General features: G+C 41.7%; 2 protein-coding genes across 6 annotated transcripts in view; both read right to left on the reverse strand.

Moving 5' to 3' along the window:
* GFPT1 (glutamine--fructose-6-phosphate transaminase 1) overlaps nt 1-2356 on the reverse strand; it is a 45078-nt gene extending 42722 nt beyond the window's left edge. For both annotated transcript variants that reach the window (XM_067312528.1, XM_067312527.1), the window contains exon 1: nt 2339-2356. In XM_067312528.1, the coding sequence (XP_067168629.1) occupies nt 2339-2345 (7 nt within the window). In that variant the 5' untranslated portion in view covers nt 2346-2356. The remainder of the gene's footprint in view (nt 1-2338) is intronic.
* A 3192-nt stretch (nt 2357-5548) lies between these two features.
* NFU1 (NFU1 iron-sulfur cluster scaffold) lies at nt 5549-25126 on the reverse strand. 4 transcript variants are annotated; one of them, XM_067312356.1, is made up of 9 exons: nt 25065-25126; nt 24906-24988; nt 20116-20222; nt 16438-16573; nt 13825-13891; nt 12838-12952; nt 11019-11082; nt 8462-8636; nt 5549-7340 (listed from the first exon to the last, which is right to left on the reverse strand). In XM_067312356.1, exons 1-9 carry the CDS (start codon nt 25098-25100, stop codon nt 7293-7295), a joined length of 831 nt encoding a protein of 276 aa, XP_067168457.1. In that variant the 5' UTR covers nt 25101-25126; the 3' UTR covers nt 5549-7292. The 4 variants fall into 4 exon arrangements, with proteins under 4 accessions (XP_067168457.1, XP_067168459.1, XP_067168458.1 ...); XM_067312358.1 differs by lacking the exons at nt 24906-24988; nt 25065-25126 and adding exons at nt 21451-21508; nt 23595-23647; XM_067312357.1 differs by lacking the exons at nt 24906-24988; nt 25065-25126 and adding an exon at nt 23595-23667.
* Between the last annotated feature and the right edge of the window lie 755 nt (nt 25127-25881).

Below are 25881 nucleotides of genomic sequence, written 5' to 3' on the forward strand. Positions count from 1 at the left end.
TGACTTAGAGTCTGCTACACAAACGCTGTCTGATGACTCCCACAACCAACCAGGCCGCCGTGGCTCTCACTGCGCTGCGTAAAACAGCTCTGGGATCTCGTGGAGGCCACAGCAATGGAACTGGGAGCCCTCTGCTCCAAGACATAGACTCCTATCACTTCAGTTAAGAGAGAAAATTAAGGTTTGCGTAAGTAACTCAGCAGTCAGAGTACCTATGAGCGAGTTCGGCCTTTTTATGATATTCGCCGGATTACTTACAATTTGTCACCTCGCTCCTCTGCTGGAGTCTACTGCTGCTGTTTGGAAGAAAGCACAAAAACTGCCACTGCAATTAACATTTCATAACGTGAACCTAAAGCGCTGTCAACTTGGTCTTCAGCTCATCAGCTGGACCGCGAATGGCAGCAGCAGAGACTGTATACCTTAGCTTCTGCCAACTGTGCCTGACCTCAAGTCACAAGAGTTCGTGTGCTAGTGCCCTCAGACTCCCAACAGCTCTCCTCCCACTTCCTACAGAAACTCAACTGTCTTCAGATACATAATTTCTGCATTCAGAAGCTCTTCAATTTCCAATGCTCATCTTCCTTCATACCGTAACTCTTTAGAGAAACACATTCAATTAATGCTATCCTCTTCTCATTTTTAAGTATAGGAAATACCTCTGGCTCCTAGAACAAGATGAAGAGTCAACCACAATGAACAATCCTTGATGCTTTTTCTTACTGCTTAATAAATATTTCAATAACCAAAAAGAGTTTTGCATACACTGAAAAGGGAAAAAAATGTGTTTGCAGATAAACAAATTTTGACTACAACTGAATAACTAGCCCCAGAATCATCAATGTTTATCACAGTTAAAAAGATACACAGCAGAATGTTAATACTACCCATTTCAAAGGTTGTACCTCCAGAAAGGCAAGCACAATTCACTGAAAGTATCCCTCGCAGCAAGTATTCTCGCAGCAAGCTATTTATAATAATAATTATCCCTTCTATTCTCAGCTTTGTTCCACTTTCTACTTTTAACACAAATTAACATAGTGCTAAATGTAAGCTGAAATATGTTTTCCTGATTGCTTCCTCATAGTGCTCCACAGACTTGACAGTTTGAAGGTGATACTATCTCACTCTGGTTCAACCTTACAAAAACACTGAAAGAAATGGCAAGTTACAAATCAAATACATAAAACATTCTGGCACAAAATTTTTATTAGAGTATCACCTCTAGCTTTAAACATAAAAACTCAGGAAAAAAAGGAAGGAAAATTGGAAGGAAAAATAAAAAGACCTAAAAGATAATTGCCACATAAATTTAAGCAGAAAAACAAACATGCAGCCAATGTGACACAACACGAAGCAGGAACAGAAAGGTATTTTTTATTCTTGTGTTCAAAAGACAAGGTAGAACAATTGTTTGGATAAGGCACACAGGACCGCATGTAGGACTGGGAAAAGCACCTAAGTGACTCTGGAGCACAAGCCTCATTGGTCTGTGCTCTAATTCACTTATGGCATGTGTTCAACACAAGAAAGTTACACTGGTTTATAAACAGACTGAGATGATGTGATGCAAAACCCTGCAATGGACACTTATAAGCCACGTTTAAAACAGTTTACCGGTTCACCTCACATCCTACGTGATACAAACTTCAATCATTTTAAGAGCAGCCACATCAGAAGTTGCAATGATCAGAAAAAAAGTAATAAACCACACTTTTCACCTAAAAGTGGGAGTGACTATTTTGACAAGACCAGAAGCGCATTTGAAAACGCTCCCGCTGAAACCTGTGTCCCTTTCCCACAACGTACATCTTACTGACGTTCACTGGGGCTTGGGCTCCCGTGTCACTCGCGTGTTTTTGAGGATTACGACCTATTACCCTACCCAATACAATCAGAACAGGCATAGCACCGTCCCCGGCACAGCGTGCCACCGAATCCAAACCCACTGACATCATCGAGCGCCCAGGCGGCCGCTACACCTCGGAAGCACGGCGTTTCTGCCACGGCCGCCCTTCGCGCAGCCGGCAGGAGATGGCCTTTTGTACGCTCGGGCGATAGCCGCGCAGTCTGGCGCAAAACGAGCCGCTTCGGGGGTGAGCCGCTGCAAGGCGTCCCCCCTGCGGGCGGGCGTCCGCGGAGCGCACGGCAGGCGCCGACACGTCCCCGCCACGGGGAAGGGCCCCGCCGTGCCAGCGGCGCGGCGAGACGCCCCGGCGGCCGCCTCCCCACGCGGCGCGGAGCCGCCCGGCCTAGCGCGGCCGCCCGCCGCCGCCGCCGCCGAGGACGCGCGCCGCCGCCGCCGCCCCCCGCGCGGCCCGGCGCCGCCAGCCCTTACCGCACATGCTGCGCCCCCGTCCGCGGCCGCGCTGCCTCTGCGCGCCGGGGCCGCGCCGCGCCGCCCCCCCCCCCCCGCGGCGGGGGCCCAGGGCGCAGGCCCGCAGCCCGCGCCGCCATTGGTCGCCGCCGCCGCCCCGCCCGCCCCGGCCCCGCCCCCGGCCCCGCCCGGCCCCCGGGACGTGGCAGCCGGATCCGCGTCCGCCTGCGGCCGGGCCCGGAGCGGGGCGGCCCCCGCGTCCCGCACCGCCGCGTCCCGCCCCGGGACGGTCCCGCAGCGCCCGGCAGCCGCCGGCTTGGAGAGGGGGCGGAATTAGGACTCCTCCGCCAAGCTCGGGCAGGCACTAAGCAGCGCCGGCGGGCGGAGAGGGGCGACTGCGGGAGCCCGCGGCGCGGCACCCGCCCTCCCGCCCCAGGAGCGGCCCGGACCCCGCATCCCGTCCCACCGCTCCGCACCAGCACTGACGCGGAGGAAAGGCAAAGACACCACGAAGAGGAATCTGCAAACCGAGCACGGTCTGGCGTAGCTGACAGAGGACTGATGATCTTGTTCATTCCGCTAGACACCTGAGTTACAATGTTTACATTCATACCGTGATCAAGTATGGTCTGAAAAATTATTAAAAGCCTAAAGCTACAAAAAGCAAGGAAGCTCTTCCTTAAAAAAAAAAAAAGCTCTTAACTTTAGCTGAACACTAAGATGTCAATAAAGCAGTATTTCCATATAAAGCCTACAGGCAAACAAAAAACCCAAACATGTTAGTATTAAAAAAAACAAAAAAAAAAACCAAACAGAACAGTGGCAGATTTTGAACTCGAGCCTTGCTGCCAGAAGAATCTGGCCAAAAATGAACAAAAGCAAAAAGGTCACTGATCTAAGAAACATTAAAAGTAAACAGCCAGCACACATAGCTGCTTGTGTGTTGTTTGTTCACCAAAGACATTAGTAATAGCCTACGGCAATGAACACATTCCCTAGGATTTAATTTTGTATATTATTAATGCAAAATCAAGCTGCTCGGTGCTTTATTTTCCCTCATTTCTGAAGATGGAGGAGGACTGGCTTTAAATTCTGATTTTTCCTCGTTTGTGGTTACAGAGGAGTCCACTTTCACAGCTTTAACTAGAAAGCTGAATACCTTGTAACAGTACAAGTTGACTTCCCAGCTAAAAAGGGAGCTACTAACCCATTTTAACAGCACAAATCAGAAGCACAACAAGCCCAAAACATTACCACTCAAATGATATGATACTTGATAATGTTATAAAAACAAACACCTCAAATTGGAACTAAATCATCCATCCTTACGTACCAATCCTGGTGCAAATCTTCCGCAATTTTTACATGTAACAGAAACTTAGTTTCAAGGTTTTTTTCTTGAAGTTCCTATATTCCCCCTCCCCGATAAAAGCCAAAATTTATCCCCAAGAAAATATGTTACTTTATTCCAAGGCTTGCTACATATGCAATACATGGCTTGACTAACATTAATAGTTCTTGCTGATGAAGATGTGCAACTTAATACCAAAGGGAGAAATGTGAAAACAGTTTCCCAAATTGTCTCACACACGTGAACTTTTTAAACTAACAGTATGGGTCATGGTTAGGGAAAAAAACCACCTCCTCCTCCCCTAGCCTCAACTTACTTTGCTTGAAATAGAAGTTTTGGCTACAAATCCTGAATTTTAGAAAGACTGCAAACTATTACCTCCTAGAAATAAAGTATGTTTTGCAATCCCCAATGGAACACATTTTGAGTATTAAAATCATGCAATCTGAGCTTTTTACCCCTGCGACTTTGCTGAAAGTACCTGCTCCATAAATCCTGTCACCAAACGCTGTCGATGTCGATCGCTTCTATCATGCAATACAGCATTATCAGATGACTGCCTTATAGACAAACAGGCTAATTTCTCCTAGAAGCATGGAATGAGTCACATCCTGACAAAAAAGCACGTCTCCACCTGTAAACAGTTTCAAGATGACAAGAATTTAGATTGCTGTAATCAACTGTTCCTATAAAAGAGAGCCCTAGAATAGCTTAGGAAACATAAACGGATAGGGTATGTTTTCTATATTTGAAACTGGTGTAAATAAAAATGGCCAAATGGCAAATGATCATTTTGCATTTACCTATGGCACAGCAAAAAATAAAATGAAAGAAAAAAGTACTTTTGTTACAACAGAATCATTTCTTGCAATCATTATTTTAAATGCAATGCTTAACTGCAATTTTTGAAAATATAAGTCAAAAAACTGTTCTGACCTGAATGTTACAGTACAGCACGGTTTGTCAACCGTCTAACTGAAGAGTCCTCTTTAAAAAAAGAACTCCAAGAACATCACATACCATACTGTCACAGTGGACACTGAACACCTAATAAACTCTTAAGCTAAACTTCGAGCAGTCATTAATACTGTTTGCCTCAAAGCCCAACAATGCGCAGAGTTTTGGGGTCTTGGGAAGGGGGCCGGGGTGGGGAAACAGCACCCTCTAACTAACAGGGTTTCTTTCCAAGAACTAAGCTTTTCCATACAGAGCTTCGAAGGTTCAAACAGAAGCTCCTAAATATTTGGTCCGATGATTTCACCACTTTGGGCTGTCATAGTATCAGAGTCTATGGTTATGGTAAGTTCTGAATAACACAGATTTTTTTTAGACAGTAAACTTGTTGGGTCAGCACTTGCTGGTCCCTCCCATGTCACTAAGAAATGGTGCCCAACCGTTGTAGCATTACTGAACGCTACAGCTGCCGCATGGGAGTTGTTTTTATTGACTCGGTGTATGAAGTGGCAGTTAACTCCCCTCTTGGCTTTAGTTTACGCAGAGTTAGAGAGTTCCCCCACTGCTGTATACTGTACCAACACAGACAAAAACTGCCCTAAAGAGCTAATTTTGTAATGGGACCAAACAGATACAAGATGGGATGCAAGTGTTATGTGCTTCTCTCTCCAAGACAGAGCTTGAAGAATTGATCAAGCTCACGGAGGAAACGTGTGTTAGACATGGAATCTTTTCAACCTCAAGATCACAAGACACTTCATTTTCAGCCTCAGTGCATGCAGGCTGAATTTGGTCCTATTCGTACAAACTTAAACCCCATTAAAAACAAGACTGGAAGTACAAACACAACAGCAGAACCGGATCCTTACTGTACCTGAAAGAAGTTAGTACTGCTTAAATTATAGAATTAAAGAATAAAGACCACATCATAAGAGACACATTTTATTCAACACATAAAACAGCTATTTTGATGTTTAAGTATTGGCATTTATAGTGCACTGAATTGGCAAATTAGGCCTAAAAAGTAGCTCTGGTTTCGAGAAGCCAGAGCTACTACCAGCCATTCTGTGGCTTGCTGATGAACAAGAACGCAGCAATAGCATTTGCACAAGCTGTCTTTTGAGTAGTATCAGTCTACCTCAAGAGTATTTTTGTCACTGATATGCCTCTAAGATCAGGCACTGTGTATTTTGTAAGGAGGGTGAAGAAAACATGGTAATTTCAAACTCAAAATCCTAGCTGGGTAATTTAAATGACATCAGGCTATTATTTTTACAAGAAAGCTGAAGAAGTGTTTTGCTAACATATTCATTCTCAAATTCCTAACAAGTAATATGAAGTTTATGCTTACCACATGCTGATCTGCACACTACAGAAAAGATTCTCTGCTGACTTAACTGATCCAGTTTAGGGACTCAGTGGAATTATACTGGCAAGGAGGAAAAGAAGGGAACATACAGGAGGCCCTCAAATCCTTGCAACGGGGAATACTACTATAACCATAAGCCAAATAATGACCACAAACACAGCTCGACTGTCCTGGCACAAAGAAGAAATAGTATCCCCATTAGCCAAGCCATCTGCTAAAGCTAGGCACCAGGAAGAAATTAAGTCCTACATGCAGAAGAAATAAAAAGAAGTGCTTGAAAAGCCCAACTTACGTATTTCAATTTCAGAACAATAAATACTTCCCTTCCTATAGTCTCTAAAACTGGAGCGTGTTCTACTCTGCCACGTCTTCCCTCAGCCAGGGCAGCCAAGTTACACATAAGCTGCGCTCTTTGGCACTGTAGAAGGAACAAACAGGATACAGCATAGGTAAACACATTAATTTTCTTTGCTATACTACAGATGTAATTTGTGCCCTTAAGCATTGCAAGTTCATCTCGATGTTGGAATATTATGTTGAGAAATCCTCTTTTGCAAGTTTAAACAGACCACTAATGGGGGCTAAACAATTTTACTTCTAAGTAAGCTAATTAGTTTCTCTAGTTACTAAAGCTGATAAGGATCATCTTCTAACATTTATTAAAAAAAGATAAACTTTTATAACAACTCCCTTTTTTTGTTTCTGTTGCTATTGTTTGTGCAGTGTTAGGGAGCAAGTAGGTTAGGCAACTTTCACAAATACTGCCAATATTACATCCTCTAACATAAACAGTTGAAGTTGTCTGTTATTTTCCACACAAAACTGACAACAATCAAAACCTTTAACAAAAGACTTCATAAAATTAACATTCTTGCGTCTCCCATTTATAGAACAGAGCAGATATTCCTGCAAGCCCCATAAAGAGGTTTGGGGAAAAAAAATTTAATACTTCTATTGCATAAAAAACAGTCAAGAAAAGCTACTTCTGTTCCCCTTCTTTTTTATTCTTGAATTTTTTGCATGACAAAACAATGGAGACATACATCACCATTTTTAAAGGCCTGCCATTTGTTTCTTAAAACCCAGCACAAAGCAGTTACAAACAGACCAAAAGGATTCTTTTCTGAGTGCAGGAGATTTAATAAATTAGTGGACAAACTGCTTAAACTGAAGAGACATTTTCACAGGAAAAAGTGCAAAAATTTTTCTGAAGATAAAGGCAAATTTGGTTGTTTCTCAGCACACGGCTAATTTACATACAGCAAGAGGTAAATACTTATTTGGCCATAGATGATGCTAGCTCAAGTAGAATTTGCTTCTTTCTCCACGTCATCATCATCGTCAACAACCTGAAATCAAAATCCGGAAGCAGCTTAAGTAAGCAGTTTGAACTCTAGGCTCCCCATAGCATTACATACAGAATTTATTACATCAACCCTAACATTTTGAGGTGCTTGATCCTTGTGGGACTCGAGGAGAGCAGCAGTTATCTTACGTCCCTTAGTAACAATGGGCACAAGAAAACAGTAAGGAACATAAAACCAAAAATGCCATGAGGAGCTGTGGCTGACGCAACAGGAGGCTGGTCAAGTTATTACAAATCCAGTAGAACAATCACTACAGTGTATCTTATGTTTATTGAGAGAACAAAAAAATCTGCATGTTAGGGGACAAAAGCTTGTCCTTTATTATCACAGTCCCCAAAACACAAAGCTAGCTTCCACTGGCAAACACAGAACAGCTTCTTGTGAAGTAATCCCAGATCAAAATACAAACAGTAATGGTTTTGAGACTAGAAATAAACAGTGCTTTTGAAACTATGTAAAAAAAGGGGGGGGGAATACCAATTTTCCTGAGGTATGCTACTGGAGTATTTTTTAAATCAAGTTTAGACTTGCAGCAATTGAGCAGGGGAGTGGGCAACCAGATAGCAGTAAACAAGGGGGCAGGGAGGGAGGGCAAGAGGGGGAAGTGGTCTTGCTTTCTTCAGTTTCACCTAAACGCAGGTTTTAACAGCTAGATCAGTCTAGGAAAATGCACACTGTCTTCAGTTTATAATCCAGATACTCCAGCCTATCTTAATTCACTACTTTGTTCTCTTCACACTCAATTTATAATCCTAGAACTGTACTGGATAACAATTTCCAAGGAGGATTTTGAAGGAAACAGAGACATCTTCAAAGTGTTCAAGGCTTCATGGAAATTAGTTTTTTTCCAGTAAATTAAAAAGACAGAGTACAGTGCAGAGTACTGTGCAGTACCAGAAAATTTTCTGAGTTGAGCACCACAGTACTCTTCATACTGCCCCACATCATTTACTTAAAAAGATACAGCATCTTCTGGCTTGGAAAAATTGCATGTACACATGCTGTACTTTGCTTAAACCAACAACCTATATACGACAGAAAGGGACAAAGACCTTTTTTCAATTTAAAAGAAAACTGCTTTCTCTGGTCTCACATTAGCCCACCTGTTCCACGCCTTCCACTTCAGGGATGTAGAATTGCAACATGTTCTGTATTCCGTTCTTCAGGGTTATGATGGAACTGGGACAGCTGGTGCACGAACCCTGCAACTTCAGCTGCACTATCCCATCTTCAAAGCCTTTATAAATAACATCACCGCCATCTTCTTGCACTGTTGGCCTGACGGAACACAATACCCAGTGTAACGTAAGCATGGCTGAAATATGTTTCATTCCAGAAATCTTTAAGAGAGCTCTATTTAAAACACCCAAAGAACTGGCAAGCTCTAGTAACTAAAGCCCTCTTTCTCTACTACCAACTGGTTCAGATTTCCAACATTTCATATTTTGGTGGCCTCTCTCACATTCATGGCTACCATCTTTCTATAGTATATTAAGCAAGAAACTTGAGAGCAGTATAGGACAGGAAAATGTTACTTTCTAAAGGTCCATCCTCTATACTGAAACTTACTGTACACTGAATGCAGCAGTACATGAAAGAGTATCTAAATTCTAGGGACAAGGGTAAGCACCCTGGAGCAGAAGTTGGATTCAGCCTGCAGAGAAAGACTGATTTGCCTTGAGGCCCTCCCCAGTCCTCATGTGACGATGCATGCCTCAGTTATGCACCAAAATCCAGGTGTCTGCCACCAGGTAAGAGGCACACGTCCTACCACATGATGCATCTGCATCTGTTACATGACTAGGGACGGTGATAAAAAGTCCCTGAGTGCTTCCATAAACAAATATGTAGTTCACCTTTGTTTAGACAAGGGAGAAAAAGCTCCAAATATTTAAAAGCCTAATCCTGTTAACTGATGAAGAAACCAGCATCACTTAAGATCATATCCCAATACTACTAGCATTTCTGCAGCCTGGACTCCTTTTGCGACCAACAAATACCCAGCATTTTAACTGCATCCCCATAGCAACATTTTTCCAGACCAAGCTAAAACCATCAAGTTACTCTAACAGAAGCTCTTTATACTAATTTCCAAAATAACTCTTTTGAGAACTACACTCCTAACAGAATAATCTACAAATCCAACACATTTATTAACAACTCACTGTAGCAAATTACCTCCGTTCCAGAAAGCCAACAGATGTAATATATGACTAAAAATTCAATTTTATTTAAAAATAAGATTTTTAACATGCTACAGTACCTTTCAGATCTCCATTCCTCCCACCCTGCACCTTCTGACTTCTTTGCCCCTATTTTTGATTGACTAAACAATAAACGGTCTGTATGCACCACCAGTTTATATATAACTCCTGTAAACTGTCCTGCTGTATAATGAAGTAAAATACACTGCTGCTAGTATTCTCATCAACAGCTTCTTGGCCCAGCAGAAAAAAGCAAGAAAAAAAAGAGGGGGAGGGAACCAATAACTTCAACAGAAATTCTGTGGGTTTTAAGAAAGGCCACAGGGAAATCTAAGACTAACATACCATAAGGATTTTAAGTGACCGCATACCCAGCAAGAGCAGGGCTTACTGAATGCTACTTTCTATCATGATTTTGTATAATATTATACTTGGGTAAAATGTTTCAATGCTTAGTACACACATCAATACGCTTGGGGAAAGTGTTTCAACTTACTTCTGCCTTTCTCCCTCTTTCCTTTGAGGCAAACTAACTAGTGCCATGTGTCAGCTCTGAGATAACCACAGCAGTATTTTAAAATAGAAATTTAAAAATTTTTGAAATTACAAAATATAAAAAAGTCCAAATTCATTGCATCTTCTGGAAAAATGAAAATGAATTCCATGATTTTGACCCATCTACAAGTTTCTGGTTACTATAATTTCTGAGCTGGGGAAGAAAGTGCCATCAGACAACTTGAAAAATACATCAGGCATTTTTCGCTGCATCCAGAATGTCACGTTTCCTATTGCTTTCAGTTCACTTTGGGAGGCAATTAATGAACATAAAAATATACTTCAGGTAAACAACATGATCCACTAGCCACTCTCGAGACTTCATTAGTAACCACAAGATTCTAAATTCAAGCTGTGTTAAAACACAGATGAAATTGCACGAGAGTATAAGGACAAAACCCACTGAAGCTCAGACAGCCAGGGAAACCTGCTAGTGTGTCTTCCTTCAGAGTACGGCCAATCCAGAGCATAACCTACTTTGCCTGAAATACTTGGAAGGACAAGTATAATGAAGACAGAGATGAATAAACTAGAGAAAAAAGAAAGAGGCTACTGTAAAACCAAAGATTATTTCTGTTGTTTTCATTACCTAGCAATAACCAGGTTAAATCCAATGGACCTGTTTAAATGAACTACGGATGGTAAGATCCTGCAGTATTCTAAAATCATTCAGCAATATGGACTCTTTTCAGCACATAGTTTGTTTAAACAGAAAAACTAGATAGAAAATTTTCAGTTAGAGGAAACAGTATTCACAACTCTGGTCAGTTTAGCATTTTATACCCCCACGCTAGATACTGAACTGTGAAATCACAAACAACTAGGAAAAAAACACACTGTTCTCCAACTCATTCCAAAACACAAGCCTAACTCACTTTGCCTAGCAATGTTGCTGGTTTACCTTATTCTTGTGTCCAGCAGTTCTTTAATCATTAATACAACTTCATCATCTTCTTCTGATGGAGCTTTGCAGGGAGAAAAGGGGGGGGGGCAAATCAGAACACAGGAGGAGTTTCATTATGGTTACAAACACTGTATATCCATAATGGCAGTATGAAGTAGTATAAACATCACTGAGATGACTGAAACCAAAAGGCAAGAGTCTAATTCAGAGTAAACATCTTCATCTGAATTATCCATATTTACATCACAGACTTTCACCGACATAAAACAATGTTAGTTCACAGCTCTCCTCAAATAACAGACAAAGGCCTTAACAGACAACGGCAGTGCAACCTTTTCTGATAGGGAAAGCAGCACAGGAAAAATAAAAGCAACAACTAGCATTCAATAAGGATGCCCAGGTTAAGAAAGGGTCCTCAAAAGCAATGTTTTAGCAACCCAACTCAAGTGTCCTTGGACTCATCCACATATGGTGAAACATAAAGGGCTACACCACATAACCCTTCAGAAAAATACTAATGTGTATTGGGTAAGAAGTGAGAAATTCCAGTTTACTAGAATGTCACAATCCACATCAGTTTCTTGAGCAGCCGACTGACTGACTAGCTCATCAGTATTTTTTCCTCTGGGAGGAAGAAATTATGAATAGGTCTGTTTTTAGCAGTTCAGTATATAATTTCAAGTTCAGTCTTTGTCTTGTAGAATTATTTTTAAAGACTTTTTTTCCCCACAAATAAAGTAAAATCTACATGAATATTAAAAGGAAATCCAGACATGATAGAGCAAAGAGGAATTAAATAATTGCAATCTTCCTTAAAACACTGGGGAAAGAAAAATTGTACAAGCAGGTAAGTTGCAAATGAAAAAATAAAGGGCAACTCCTTGAGTTAAATAGTAAGCTAGTCTCAGTACTTTCTATTACAGTTTGGAAAAGAAACACAGACCCACATTTTATTAAGAACCAGAAAAAATGGCAAATAGTAATACCATAAAGAAGTCTGCAACTGAAGATCATAGCTTTCTCAGGACTCTTGAGAAAAAAAACAAGCTTTTACTTTTAGGTATACCCCTGAAGACTTTTAAGCATCTCACGTTTTTAAAAATGTCTTTTCAGTGGAACCAAAATATACAGCATTAAATATTTCTACATTACTTTTCACTGTCACTGCAGACAGGCTTTCTAGAAAGTCCTGTGGCCATCTTAAGCTATTTCTTTACTCTTGTCTGCATATCTTAACACATGTAGATGACTTCTTAATGTTTCTTGTTCATATAAGAACATAAACCCATCATTAATACATGGGCATTAAGCCTGGACACTCCTTTTTGATTTAAGAAGGGAAATGGAAACCTTTGCAGGGGCCCATTAAAGGGGGGGGGGGATTTGAAGCAATGTTCAAAAACTTTGTAAAAGGAAACTCAATACTTGCAAAAAAAACCACACACACAATAAAAGTACGACCGGACAACATGGTCCACGCTGCCAAAAAACATAATTCAGTGTAGCTCCTGTGAAGATACAGACCTCATACTATGTTAGATAAGAATCAGGCTTTGTATACTTGGTTAAGCAACTGTTTTGGACAGTTTATCATTTCTTCCACAAGAACATATGCATTCTGCAATTTCTTTCCCAAGTTAATTTTAGCATCTTTCACTTTAAATTCTCTGCAAATTCTTTCCTGTGTTAATTTTAGCAGCTTTCACTTTAACTTCTCTTGCATGCTTTTCTGAGGTTCAGATGCAGGATCTTCTGGGTATGGTAAGGATGAAAACCAGAGGAAGATACTGGCCTCTTCCTGAAAAGTTCAATTTACCTGTATCTGTCCTAGGTGCCTCTTCAGTAACTACAGGTAAACCAGAGGCAAAAAAATCCATTATAGTTGCATAAATGTCTGGTTTCAGCAAGTTCCAATCAAGGTCTTCACTCTCCTATGAAAATCAGAAGAAAAATGAATAAAAACAGAGCATCTGCCTCTCAATAATAATAAATTGCATTGGGATCCTTCTTATGTTAAAAATACCATAATGGGCACTCATGTTTGATGCATGGATTTTATTGAATAGTTTTGTGCAGTGTGGCTTGGTCAGAACTGTTTAGTAAGACTCAATTTAAAATAGTCAACAGAAAGGTTTCCTTGTTTGCAAGCCAAATGCTATAAAAAAATAACTAAAAAAAACCCAGTCACTAACAACTGACGTTGAAAAATAAAGTTTCCCAAACACATTATTTGACACGTATTTTTGCCAAACTGTTTCAGAGACTCAATTCTGAGTTAGGTTCCATTTGATTCTGAGCCAAAGTATCATTCACTGAATTGCCCTGTGGTCTCCCATACAATAAAAATGTAACTGCATGATTACTATGCAAAGCCTTACTTCTGCCGATATGAACTCCACACCCTAGATAAACACAACACTGCCTACAATGTACTTGATCCCAATTATTAAATAATTTAATCTGGAAGAGATCTCTGGAAGCCATCTAGTCCAACTCCCTGTTCAAAGCCACGCCAGCCTCCAAGTTGAGCAGGCTGCTCAAGGCCTCATCGAGTCAAGTGTTGACCATTTGCAAGAGCAGAGAATCTACAACCTCTCTGGGCAACCTGTTCCAGCGCTTATCCACACATTGTGATTTTTTCCCCCTTTTATATTACTGGAATTTCCCTTAATACCACTTGCGACCATTGCCTCTGGTACTTGCACTATGCATCTCCAAGAAGAGTCTGAATGGATATAACCATCTATTAGGTAGCTGAATCGCAGTTCATATTGTAGCGTATTTGAATCGCTGTTCTACTTACCTTTGTGATTGTGATGAAGTCTGGCCCAAAGAAAACACTTTTAACTCCTTCAATTCGGAATAACTGTCTAAAACAAAACAAAGCGCATACTTCAGCCAAACTCCTAAGAAGATTTATTTAATCCGTCCCCCAAAAAAGTTCTAGAATATATTTCTAAACAAAAATAAGCACTTCTGAAAACAGAACCATTAAGAGAGACTGGCAGTTAATTCACCACAGTATAGCGCCTTCTCAGTTTCACTAAGAGCCAGGAGATCCTGCTGTGAAGCCGTACAGGAAGTAAAACTGAACATATCTTACAGGACTTTTCCAAAAGATAAGCAAAAGAGCTACTCTCTCTCCAAATCTTTTTCGGAGGCAAAATTATTTTCTCTATATAAAAATCAGCCTCAAAACTAGCAGGTATATAATGTTTCAGGTAGGACTGGTGCAAACACAAGGAGTGTTCCTTAGATTAAAGCATGATATTAAAAATAACCGAGTTTAATAAAAGCTGCCCTCAATTTTCTTGGGAAAAGCAGAAGACATTGCCATTAAATAAATAGTTCAGTGCTGAGTAGTCCACAAGGCTTTAACACACCAACTCACTTTGTGAGCAATCGTCAACATTTTTGTTCATTATTATGGCACATGAATAACTTTGAGATCTAGTAAAGGTCTAAGTTTGATACTAAGCCACTTAAGATAGCACCATACAGCACCCACCACCGGTGATACATTAGCACACATCCAAACCAACACAAAAACTCAGATAGGAAAGCGAGCATACTTTTGACAATATTTGAAGTATAAAAACAGAATGAGAGTTTAAAGACCAATTTCCACATAGGCTTCGATAAAACCCAACTAATTCAACTATAAAATAAATGAATGATGCTGTTCATGAGGATAAGAGTAAAAAAGAAAAGAATCATTAAAAGTAAGAACTCAGAGTTAAATCCAGCAAAAGACTGTAATGACTATTTTTGGAAAGAAAGGAACATATTTTCTTTAGTTTACAGAGATGAAAAAAAGATATTCTCCTGAAGGAGTGAAAGACCAAAAAAGATGAATTCAGGAATTAGAAATATTATCACAAAGGTATGTGTGATGAAAAAATGCCAGAAGAGATTTCACAATATCCATTTGAAAAAATTTCCACACAGGAAATAGTTATAAGCTTATAGTGTGTTTTAAACCAACTGCATTTTAAAGTTAATTAAACAATGAAATTATACAGATGCACTAAACTATCCAAGACCAATGAAACACTTTCCTTTGGAAAATGCATTTTCTATTTGAAGGTAAATGAGCATTCTACTTACAAAAACTGTAATCTGAGTTTTAACAACATATATTAGTCATATAATTGTCTTCCATTAAGGTGTACAACACAGTGTACTTGCCATGGTACACATTTTAGCATATACATCACCTTTGATGAAAAAGTCTACTTGCAGATATCTGACAACATAAAGCCACTTTCTGACAGTTGCTTGCATTCTGCAACCTAATGTACTTTGGCATAATCAGATCCTACTGTTTCAGCAGTGTGACAACATATTTTGATGTCCTGGAAAACCGTTCACATTGCATTTGTTACCTTGAAGTCACAGAGCTTTGCTCGTAAAGGTGCTGTTTGCTCTCAAACAATTCAGACAGAGCGTTTTGGAAACGCTGCAGCTGTGTACTTGATGACCCTATACTTCTCGGAGAGCATCACATGGAATAGTTTCTACTTGCATGCAGTTCTTTCAGGATACACAAAGATGACTTAAACTAGTATCTCTGGAGGTAACTTATTACAGCATTTCTGGATCTCGCTCTCCAACCAAAGCCTTTCCACCCACATAAGAGATAAAGGAAACTTATTTTCAGAGGCTAATGTGAAAGCAATAACAAAAATGCAAAAATAGGTGCTTCCAAGTATTTCCAGAGAGACTTGTGATGGTGCTCCAAACCCCTTTTACTCCAAGATGATATAAATGGATTGTTTGCATAGTGATTCTTACTCCAGGTTGTGCATTTTGGTATTGAGAGTTGCAAAACCCAAGACCTGTTATAGATCAAGCCTGAAAAAGCAGGCCAAAACTTGCCTTTTTTCAATATCTGAAATATAATAAACTCTCTTCAGAGGAAAAATCCATTGGCTCTGAATTTCAGGTTAACAACAACATTTGCCAAATTAAGCAAGCTACTAATTTTAAACATGTAACATTTGTGACTGTTTAGTTCCCTATGTTGCCTAACTGTGAAGAGCTGTATGATTTTCAAGCAACTACTCAAAGTAGGAGTCTTCCGACAGGAAAGGTTTTACAAAATCAGGGCAAGAGGTCTCACCAATCATGCAGCATATCTTCAAGATTACTGGACTTTATTGCTACTTAATCCAGCTGCATGAACTAGATCACGAGGCATTCTGCTACAATACTGACATAGGTAGTACAGAAACACAGAAAGTTTACTTTAGCAACAACAATCTTTCCAGCTTCAATTTTATGCACGAGTAAAGCAACATGAAAAACTGAAATCCAGCCCATCTGTTCCTGAACACTCAGCTATGTTTAAAACATCAGTTGTAGACGCACACCCCATGCAGGTCCCCCAAACAAACTATGACAAGTTTAATAATACCTTGCTAAAGGTGAGCAAAATGCTGCAGCTGGTGAGGAAAACTCCATAGTCCTTGACTCCAGCACTTCTTTCCCTGGAATAAACTTTAAACTATTTGGATTTGGTGTGTCCTGAGTTTGAATAAACATGCATCTTACTGGAAATTAAAAAAAAAGAAAGTTAACGTAATCAGGCAGAAGCAGCTTAAGTGAAGAAATTCAAAGATCCTGCTTATTTAGCAAGTCAAGACTATTAATGATCATTGTGCTGTGAAAAAACAAAGAGCAGTCTGTGTAATGATACTTCCAAAACATGATTCAATGGGTTCTATGAAAGCATCTAAACTAACATGAAGACTGATAAACACAGTCACTTTATCTTATACGGAACAAGCAGATAAATGGAACCTTGTCTCTGCTTCTCTTACTAAATTTCATTAAATAAAAAGCCTCCTACTGCAACGGTCAATGTCAATTTGCATGAGGACAGTACCATTCTCACTTTCTCTCAAAGGCCGAGATTTGCAACCTTCATTTCTCTGTTGTCTTCAGTTTTTTTTAATTTTACAATCCTCAAATGCTGTGAGGTCCCTCTTCCAGCATTATCACTTACTGTTCATAACATTAAAGCACACACATAGCCAGTTTTACTAACCCTCTCTTGAAGATATGCACAAGTTATGATTATTTTTTTTTTACTCTTCCAGAATTATCAAAAACGTAGATAATAACGGTTACAGCCAACCACACCCTGTTTGTAGTACTTTCATGGCATAAGACGTCACTGTAAACAGAGAATTTGCCCAGCTTTTCAAAGTTTATATAGTTTTCTATAGCTACTCCAACCATTTTTTTTGAATTCACAGCTCAACCAATAACATCTGTCCTCTAGAAACTGAACCTAACCAGCAATTTGAAGTAAAATTATTTGTATGTCACTGGTAAAGATGTTTAAAAGATAATGTTGATTGTATTTTATTATTTACTGAAGTTACTGGCAGGGTGAGGATCTTTTTTTTAAAAGAGCATTAAAAGAAAAAAGTTGGTCTTGAATAAAAATGAAAACTATACATTTAATGGCATACTTTTAGTAGCGTGTTTTCCTGTGGACATGTCCACAGAGGACATCTGACATCCCACTGAAGGTAAACATCAGTTCGAGACAGTCCCCCTTCTCCTATTTTTCCTTCTAGTCACTACTTTCCCTGCATACCTAATCACGCCACAAAACAGGCAATGATATTTGTTCTTCTCACAGTACAGTACATTCAGCAAACAAAAAATGCATTTTAAAAACAAAAATCCCCAGGAACTAATATTTATAAATAAATCACACCCAAGAAACAAGCTCACATTAACTTCAGAGATGTATGATACACAGGGATTTAAAACAACAAAAAGAGCTGACATTTTCATTTCCTAAACTGCCATTTTGATGATGACTCTCTAGTAGTAGCTGACAAATCAGGCTATTTATAAATTGCCAAATTGTTTCTGCAGGTGTCTGTCATGGTAACAACCCATTTAACTTGAACACACACTATGGCAAAGTATGCACATGCTACTTATTTAAAGAAAAAAAAGACTTAGCATAGAAATGCTTACGCTTTAACATGAAAAGTATAGTCCTGATTCAACGAGCAACTACTTAGCTTTATCCACAGGGACGGAAGAACACATCTTCCAGATCAATGCAGCATAGAAAATCACATTCAGTATAACAATGTAAATTACAAGTAACCTGCAAGAGTGGATTTGGATGGTGTAAACTGAGTACGCTCTGCCAATTTTTTGAAAGTAATGGGTAACTGACAACTATCCAACATCAGTCATCTAGCATTTCTAAGGCTCTAAAACACAAACGGATGTATCATCTCTCAGAAAAGCGTCCATGTGGGTAGCAACTGTATTTTAATGCAAAAGATAGTGTCTTCTGCAGTTGAAAATCCATCTTCCTAAGACTAGCTTTTTTTTAATAATCAAATTGGAGTTCTTTGTACAACTGTGAATAACCCAGTCAGAATTTATTATTCAGTAGCTGGTACGGGGCTGTACTTACATGTAACATCTATATTTTTTCTTTCAATTCTCTAAGGAACACCATACGTGCTTGGTTATTATTCCATTCTATATCTATTCCAGTAAGAAGAAGATATCAAATACAGGCAGACTTTAGAAGGACATTTGCAAAAGCAGGTAAAATACTTGGATGACTAAAGCTTTCACAGTCTACCTGTTTAGCTACATGATTAAATTTGAAATGAAAAACCATGGTGCTGGACCAGATAGGATTGGACTCCTCTGAAATCAAAATTAAAAAGAAACTGCTGCCTGAGCAGACTCATTTAAATAAGATTTCCATTTGTGACTAATTCCATGCAACAGCACCTGCAGATTAATTTTTAACTCTTTTGCTACAGCACTGTAAAGCAGTTGCAAAAGCAGCACATTTCAGTGTGTGTGTGTGTGGGGGGGGAGTTTGCCGAGTATATTGCCTTATGAAAAACTGTACAAGCAGATACAATAAACCAAATCTCAGCCTTTGCTTTTTCAGGTTATCATCAAGTTACTATTGCAGATAATAATAATGGGGAATGTATCCTTTGACAGTGTGCTACCGAAAGGACCACCTTGCTATTCTGCATCATTTTTCTATTGAACAGAGACAGTGTTCAAGAGAGTCTAAACATCTCTAACGGCCTCATACTCATTTTTCATTTTCATTTTTCTCCTACCTTTCTCAACATTTTTCATTTCAGGAGATGTCTTTAACCTGAAGTAAATATGCCAGGTCAAGTCTGCATATCATAGTTATGAGCAAATTAAACTACATATAGATCACTGAAAAGACTGCATAGGCTAACAAGCTGGGAGGGCGGGGGTTATCTTACTAATAAGAGGGATTTGAATCACAACACACAGACAAAAAATACACCTTAATAACAATTCTATAAATTTCTTTATTGTTAAGCCCAAATTTGATCATTATAATACTTTTCATATTAGCGTATCATGTTAGTTTAGATCGCAAACACTAAATGGTTTCTGTTTAATTTTATGTTACCTTATTAAAACCGTAGACAAATAGAAAGGAACTGGGGCAAAATGCAAAAAAGCAAGATTTACTTCAAGCCTGAATATCCCCAGCACTAGAATACATGACACAACTTAGAATTAAAACAAAAAGTTTAAAGTTCTTTTCTCATAAATGACCAGATACATATATGGGAACATATTCAGCAGGAGAAAATTTTAAAAAAGAAAACATCACAGCTCTAAAAATGAAAGACTCTGTCTTCATGCTTGCAAGATTATACCCTGGATGGTCAGTAACTTAACCTCGCTGAGCTCAGCAGCTGAAGCAGGACAGAGGGTAACAGGAGGTCTTTCATAAAGGATGCATTTACTCCAAGATAGGATTTAAATTAAAGAGTGCAGCAAAGCCCAAATGGTATGTTTTGCACTAGCAAAGCTCCTTACAAGTCTTAGCAGCTGAATGACATAGAAAAAGCATAGATAATAAAGTACAAAGTGAGCAATCCACGTCTTCTCTCCAAGCTGCGTATGTGCTTGTACCTCATTAAAAAACTTCCAGAAAACTCAGATTTCAGAAAGAGTATACTTTCGTTATTACCACAAAATAAAAAAATCCCACAATACATTCATTACTTATTTTCACTTATTTTTAACCTGTATTTACCTGTATTACGCAATACCACAAATGGGAGAAATGGTTTCTTTTGTACAAATTGGTGGAGAGACTGTTTAGTTGTCAAATTATGGTCTTTTAACATCATATGACAGAACCTAAAGAGAAATCACAATTTTAATAACAATTCCCAAATTAGGAGTTTGTACTTCTTCAGTACCCCAAAAAAAGAGAACTTCACATGCTCTTAGTATCCCCAGAACTCAGTAAGACACTTACCTACCTTCATCCTATCAGGTAATGTAGCAAACTTCACAGGTTAGATTACAATACGTCCCCTTACTTTTTCCCCTGGACTCCATGTTTGCAGCAGAAGTAGAACAGATGTTCAGCACTTTCTCTCTCTCTCTCAGATTTCATAACAAATTAGTCCTACCTGTCCCACTTCTTATCACCTAAAAGTTACTCTAGGCTCCTTCACAGTTACTAAAGGAAGGCAAATCACCTTACATACCTGTAACAGAAGAGGATAAAAACCCCAGAGAGGCCTCTTTGTCTTCCCCTTGACTGTAGCAAGAACCTAAAAATCTAGCTTGGACTAGATGCCTCATTTTTAGAAGATTACAAACAGGTGAGATGAATCCAACCCCAAGCACCTGAGACTAAAGGCCAGAATTTACTCCTATATTCCAACAGTTTAGCTAGCCAAACACAAGACTCTTCTATATGTGACTTTTGGAAGATATAAGACTGGCTAAACAGGTAACGCAGTGGCTGCCCTTACACAAACAATTCTCCTAAGAGAAAAGCTAACAAGACAATGTTTGGATAAGAGACAAAAACTCTATTAGGTACACTTACCAAACTATACCTCACCATTGTCCACCCCTATGCCTGTATTTCTTCCCTTTCGCAAATAAATAAATCCAATATATTCCAGTTTAAGTATTAGTTCTAGGCACGGGAGAAAAAGACCCCCAGAAGGAAAACGGGCAAATTAAAATTAAAAGCTCTAGTCCATACTGGTCATATAAACCACACCAGCAGTCAAAATAGGGGAAATATCATCCGCTGAGACAAAGCCCACAGTAGGGAAAGCAGAAGGACCAAGTAAACCATCAGAGAAATCAAGTAAGGCAGAGTGATAAATCATAAGCCTAATTTTCAAGAGTTTAACTAGGTGCTTGCACATCCGATTTCCATAACTCTACGCACAGCCAACAACATACAAATGATTATTTTTATGTGTAAATTCCTAATTTATAACTAGTCAGAGACATGAAAATCCAAACAAAGGGGCAGTTTAAACTCCAGAGGCAACGCTACAGTGCACAGTGGCAAAATGAATACTACCCTCTTGGAATTTTTTATTAGATGAGAAAATACCATGTTATGGGTTCAAGGTAGACTTGTGTGTAGGTCTTTCCCACATGTCTGGAGAAGCCTAGGTATTTCAGAGCAAAGTAAAAGTTAGAAAACGTAACCAAAGAACGCCTTCATGTAGAAGATAGCTCAGATAAATACATAAGGGATTAGATCTGGTTTTTTCCTCCTCTTCAGTGTACAGTGGGGGGGGAAAGCAAGTAAACCACCTAAAACAAATTTGCAGAGGCTATTACTAAGCACAAAAGAGATTCTGACTCTCTTAGAGGGTCATAAATCAGAAAAGAATCACCACACCTGGTCCCCAATTCCTCAAGCACAGGACAAAAGCTTAATCTCATGAAACCCCCCCTCCCAGTTAGCACTAAGGGAGGCATGAACACAGAAAAGGTCTAAATCATGCCATTTGGCTACTTTCATGGTCTTGACAACAGGTAGGGAATCAACAAGGGCATGTATAAGGACGGTCCCCCAAGAGAAAAATTCTCCTTCCCCCTTTCAGCTTTGGGGAGAAAAGGAGACTAAACCTTCCACACCCACAACTCTGCTAAAAAGAGCCCACAGACCACACTCCCGCTGTATAACGTGAAGGAGAAGGAAAAGAGATTTTTACTATCCATATCCCAACTATCTGCAAGCAGAAAGAACGAACTAAAAGGACAGGCCCACCCTCCAATTTTCTTCTCCCTTAGAGAACAAAGCAAAAGGACAAAAGTCCACCAGAATCAGAGTATCCATACATGCATATATGTTTCTCAAACTTTTTGGTGCTGTAAAATACACACATATTACTACATACATGTACAAGAGTAACTGTTCACTACCTGACAAGAGATCTTTACATAGTGAAGAGGAAAGGAAAAGAACTAACCCATCGTTACCAGACCCTCAGTTAATAGACTGGAATTGTACCTTTGATGCATGGTCCTTACTACCTGCGTGTGTGGGGGGGGGGGCGGGGAATTACCCCTCATTACTTGATCCTTAGTATGGCTAGGGGGTGCATTTCCCCTCACTGCACAGGTCCCCAGCACCTGTGGGGAGATAACCCCCCACTACATGGTCCTTAGCAAGTGTGTGTATGTGTGGAAATACCCCTCATTGCATAGCCCTTAGCACATGCAGAGGAGAATTACTCCTTATTGCATGGCACTTGGCACATGGAAGGGAGTTAAATTTTCTTCATTGCACATATGTAGGGGATGAATTACCCCTCACTACATGGTCCTTATTGCATGTTGGGGGGAATTAACCTGCACTGCATGGTCCTAAGCACATGGGGAGGGGAATTACCCCTCACTACATGGTCTTAAGCACATGTGTGTGGGGGGATTTCCCCTCACTACATGGCCCTAAGCACACGTGGAGGGAAATTACTCCTCACTACATGGTCTTAAGCACATATGGGGGGGAATTTCCCCTCATAAATGGTCTTTATCACATGTTGGGGGGGAATTACCCCTCACTACATGGTCTAAGCGCATGTGGGGGGGGAATTTCCCCTCACTACATGGTCCTTATCACATGTTCGGGGGGGGGGGATTTCCCCTCACTACATGGCCCTAAGCACATGTGGAGGAAAATTACTCCTCACTACATGGTCTTAAGCACATGGGGGGGGGGGATTTCCCCTCACTACGTGGTCCTTATCGCATGTTGGGGGGAATGTCCCTTCACTACACAGCCCTAAGCACACGCAGAGGGGCATAACTCCTCTCTGCCCAGCTCTGAGCACACACGGGGGTGTAATTACTCCTCACCGCGTGTTCCTGAGCACACAGGGGGTAATTACCCCTCATTTCCCACACCCGGGCGCGCACCGGGGGTGAACGGCCTCTCAGGCACCTGTGCGCTGGGGGGGGGGGGGATTAACGCCTCCCTGCCCGACTCTACCAGGGTGGGGAAGAAATAATCCTTCCCCGCCCGTCTGTAGGGAGGAAGAGGAAGAAATAACGTCGCCCTGCTGCCGCGGAGAAGGAAAGGAGGCGGGAAGGGGAAGGACGAGGGGAGCCTGACGCGGCCGCGGCGCCGCGAGGTGCCGCGCGGGGAGGGGGCGAGGAGGGGCCCCGCCGGGGAGGTCCGGGCTGGCTCCTGCCCGCCTGCGGGCCGCGGCAGCGAGGAGCCGGCGGAGCCCCGCAGTCACCTACCGGCCGCCCAGCGCCGCAGCCGCGCCGAGCCACCGCGCAGCCGCCATCTTAGCGCTCCTCAGGGCCGCCGGGCGCCGCGCCAACGGTCCGGCGCGAGGCGCCGCCGCGGCCCCTGGCGGCGGCGGGCGGGAACGGCGGGCGGGAACGGCGCGCGCCAAGGGCGGGGGCGCGCGCCCCAAGGGGGGGTGCTGGTTGCAAAGAGGGGGGGGGCGTGCAAAGGGAGGGATACTGATTGCAAAAAAGGGGGGGGCGTGCAAAGGGAGGGGGTGCATGCTGGGTGCAAAGATGGGGCGCGAAGGGGGGTGCTAGCTGCAAAGACGGTGCAAAGGGTGGGGGGTGCTACCTGCAAAGGGTGCAAAGGGGCTGGTTGCAAAGGGGAGCGCATGCAAAGGCTCCAGCTGCCAAGGGGGGTGTTTGCAAAGGGAGGGTGTTGCCTGCAAAAGGGGGGATGCAACAGTTCTAGCTGCAAAGGGGGAGTGCAAATGTTCTAGCTGTAAATGGGGTCTAAAGGGGCTAGCTACAAGGGGGGGGGTGTTGGCTGCAAAGGGGGTGTGAAAAGGTTCTAGCTGTAAAGAGGGGGGGGTGCAAAGGGGCTGGCTGCAAAGAGGATTGCAACAGGTCTAGCTGCAAAGGAAGGTGCCGGCTGCAGCCCACCCCTCCCACCCACCCCCTTTCTTAATACCCAGCATTTGTGGGGCACCCGAAGCCCCTGCCCAGGGAAACAGGCTCCACCTTGGACACGTGGCTGTTGCCTTTTGTATTCAAGGGGTGATTTTTGGTTGGGGTTGGTTTTGGTTTTTTTAAACGGGGATGCACAGCACTTAGGGAAGCCCCAGAAGGGGACAGGAAATCCTCCCCTTGGGGGGGTTTAATGATTTTAAGTGCCACGTGGTTGAGGAAAACCCGCAAGGAGCAGCTGCAAACGCGCCTGGGCACCGGTGCTGCTGGGGGCAAAACCCCGTGCTCTCCATGACGGAAATACAAGGTTGAGCGGTGTATTTCAGGCTCTGCTTACGTCTGAGTCAAAGCAAACAAAATGCTTATTGTGCAGCATTTATCCCTTTCTGGCCTTTTTCCCTGTGCAAGGCCCAGCCCAAAGCGGCCCCGCTATGCCGATGCCTGGCGTAGCTCGGGTCCCCCCCCCCACCCGTCACTACTTGGCTGGCAAAGAGTCAACTTTTCTGCTGGAAATAAACAGCCTAGATAACGTGAAATAGGCTCTTTTTCTAAGAACAAGCCTAGCAAGACACCAAGCCCAAGTTTAACTAGTTGGGGGTTTTTTTGTTTTTAAAACAGGTACTTTTTTCTTACCATTTCGGGCCATGCTGGCCACCCTCAGGGCCACGTCCGAGCTCCTGGATCCACTTCGCGTTATAGCCCGGAAGCGGCAGGACCTGTAAGAGACCGATTTTTAGAAACAGTCCTGGGCAGGAGAACCTCGCCAGGTCGGAAGGCAGTGCGGTTACTCACAAAAAGCCTTTTCTTGCCCGTCTCGCCCGCTCGCATCTCCCCGCGCTTCCAGCCACGTAACATTACAGCTCTCTGTGCAAGCCGAGAAGAAAGGGTATGCTCAAATATTGTGTTAACAGCCAAATTAATGACCTCATGCTATTTAAGGGGCATGTCCTAATAAACTTGAAGACATTTAAAAAAAATTTTTTGAATGAGGGAATCAAACTCAGCCTCTCTATTCCTGTTCACCAGCCCTCTAGGATCCCCTCCAGCTTCCCTCTTCTGCTTTTAGCAGAAACCAGAGAATAAGAGTAAATCCCTACAAGTCAAGTCCTCCACTGGCAGGGGGCTGCAGGGGACTCGGCGCCAGCTCCCGCGAGGCCGAGGCCATTGCCCGCACGCCGGACCGGCCCTTGGGAGACCTTCTGGGAGAGCCAGATTGTTGCATACATCAAAATCTGCTTAGAAGTTACCACGAAACTGAGAATTCAGCCCTCCTCCCAGTAACCTACCTGCCGCTGGGTCCACAGAAAAACTTTATCGGGTTAAAGCATTGACTGAAATTGCAGTATCTTTGGGGTGGAAGCTCTCGGTTTTGCAGATTGCAACCACTGCCTGTACTTGAGGCCATTGCACTAGGAAGAAGAGAAGAGCCTCTCTGGGGGAAAAGGGCAACACCTGCACTTTCAGCAAGATTAACACATTATAGCACGTGTGCCTGTGATGGCTTCGTTTTTCCCCCTTTAGTACAATTATATCCCTGCCAATTCTGGACTGAAAGTCATGTCCATACCTTCTTATTCTATTACAGTTAGTAGAACATAAAAATAAAGCA

This window comes from Apteryx mantelli, chromosome 29, assembly GCF_036417845.1.
Source record: "Apteryx mantelli isolate bAptMan1 chromosome 29, bAptMan1.hap1, whole genome shotgun sequence".
Taxonomy (NCBI): Eukaryota; Metazoa; Chordata; class Aves; order Apterygiformes; family Apterygidae; genus Apteryx; species Apteryx mantelli.

Excerpts from the sequence above, each read along its gene's own strand:
- NFU1 (XM_067312356.1), bottom strand. The coding sequence starts at position 25,100 with ATGCGAGCGGGCGAGACGGGCAAGAAAAGGCTTTTT. Across the intron at positions 13,892-16,437 it reads TTTTGCTCACCTTTAGCAAG|ACAGTTATTCCGAATTGAAG; the intron begins GTATTATTAAAC and ends GTTTTGTTTTAG. Across the intron at positions 7,341-8,461 it reads AAGTGGAAGGCGTGGAACAG|GTTGTTGACGATGATGATGA; the intron begins GTGGGCTAATGT and ends TTTTGATTTCAG.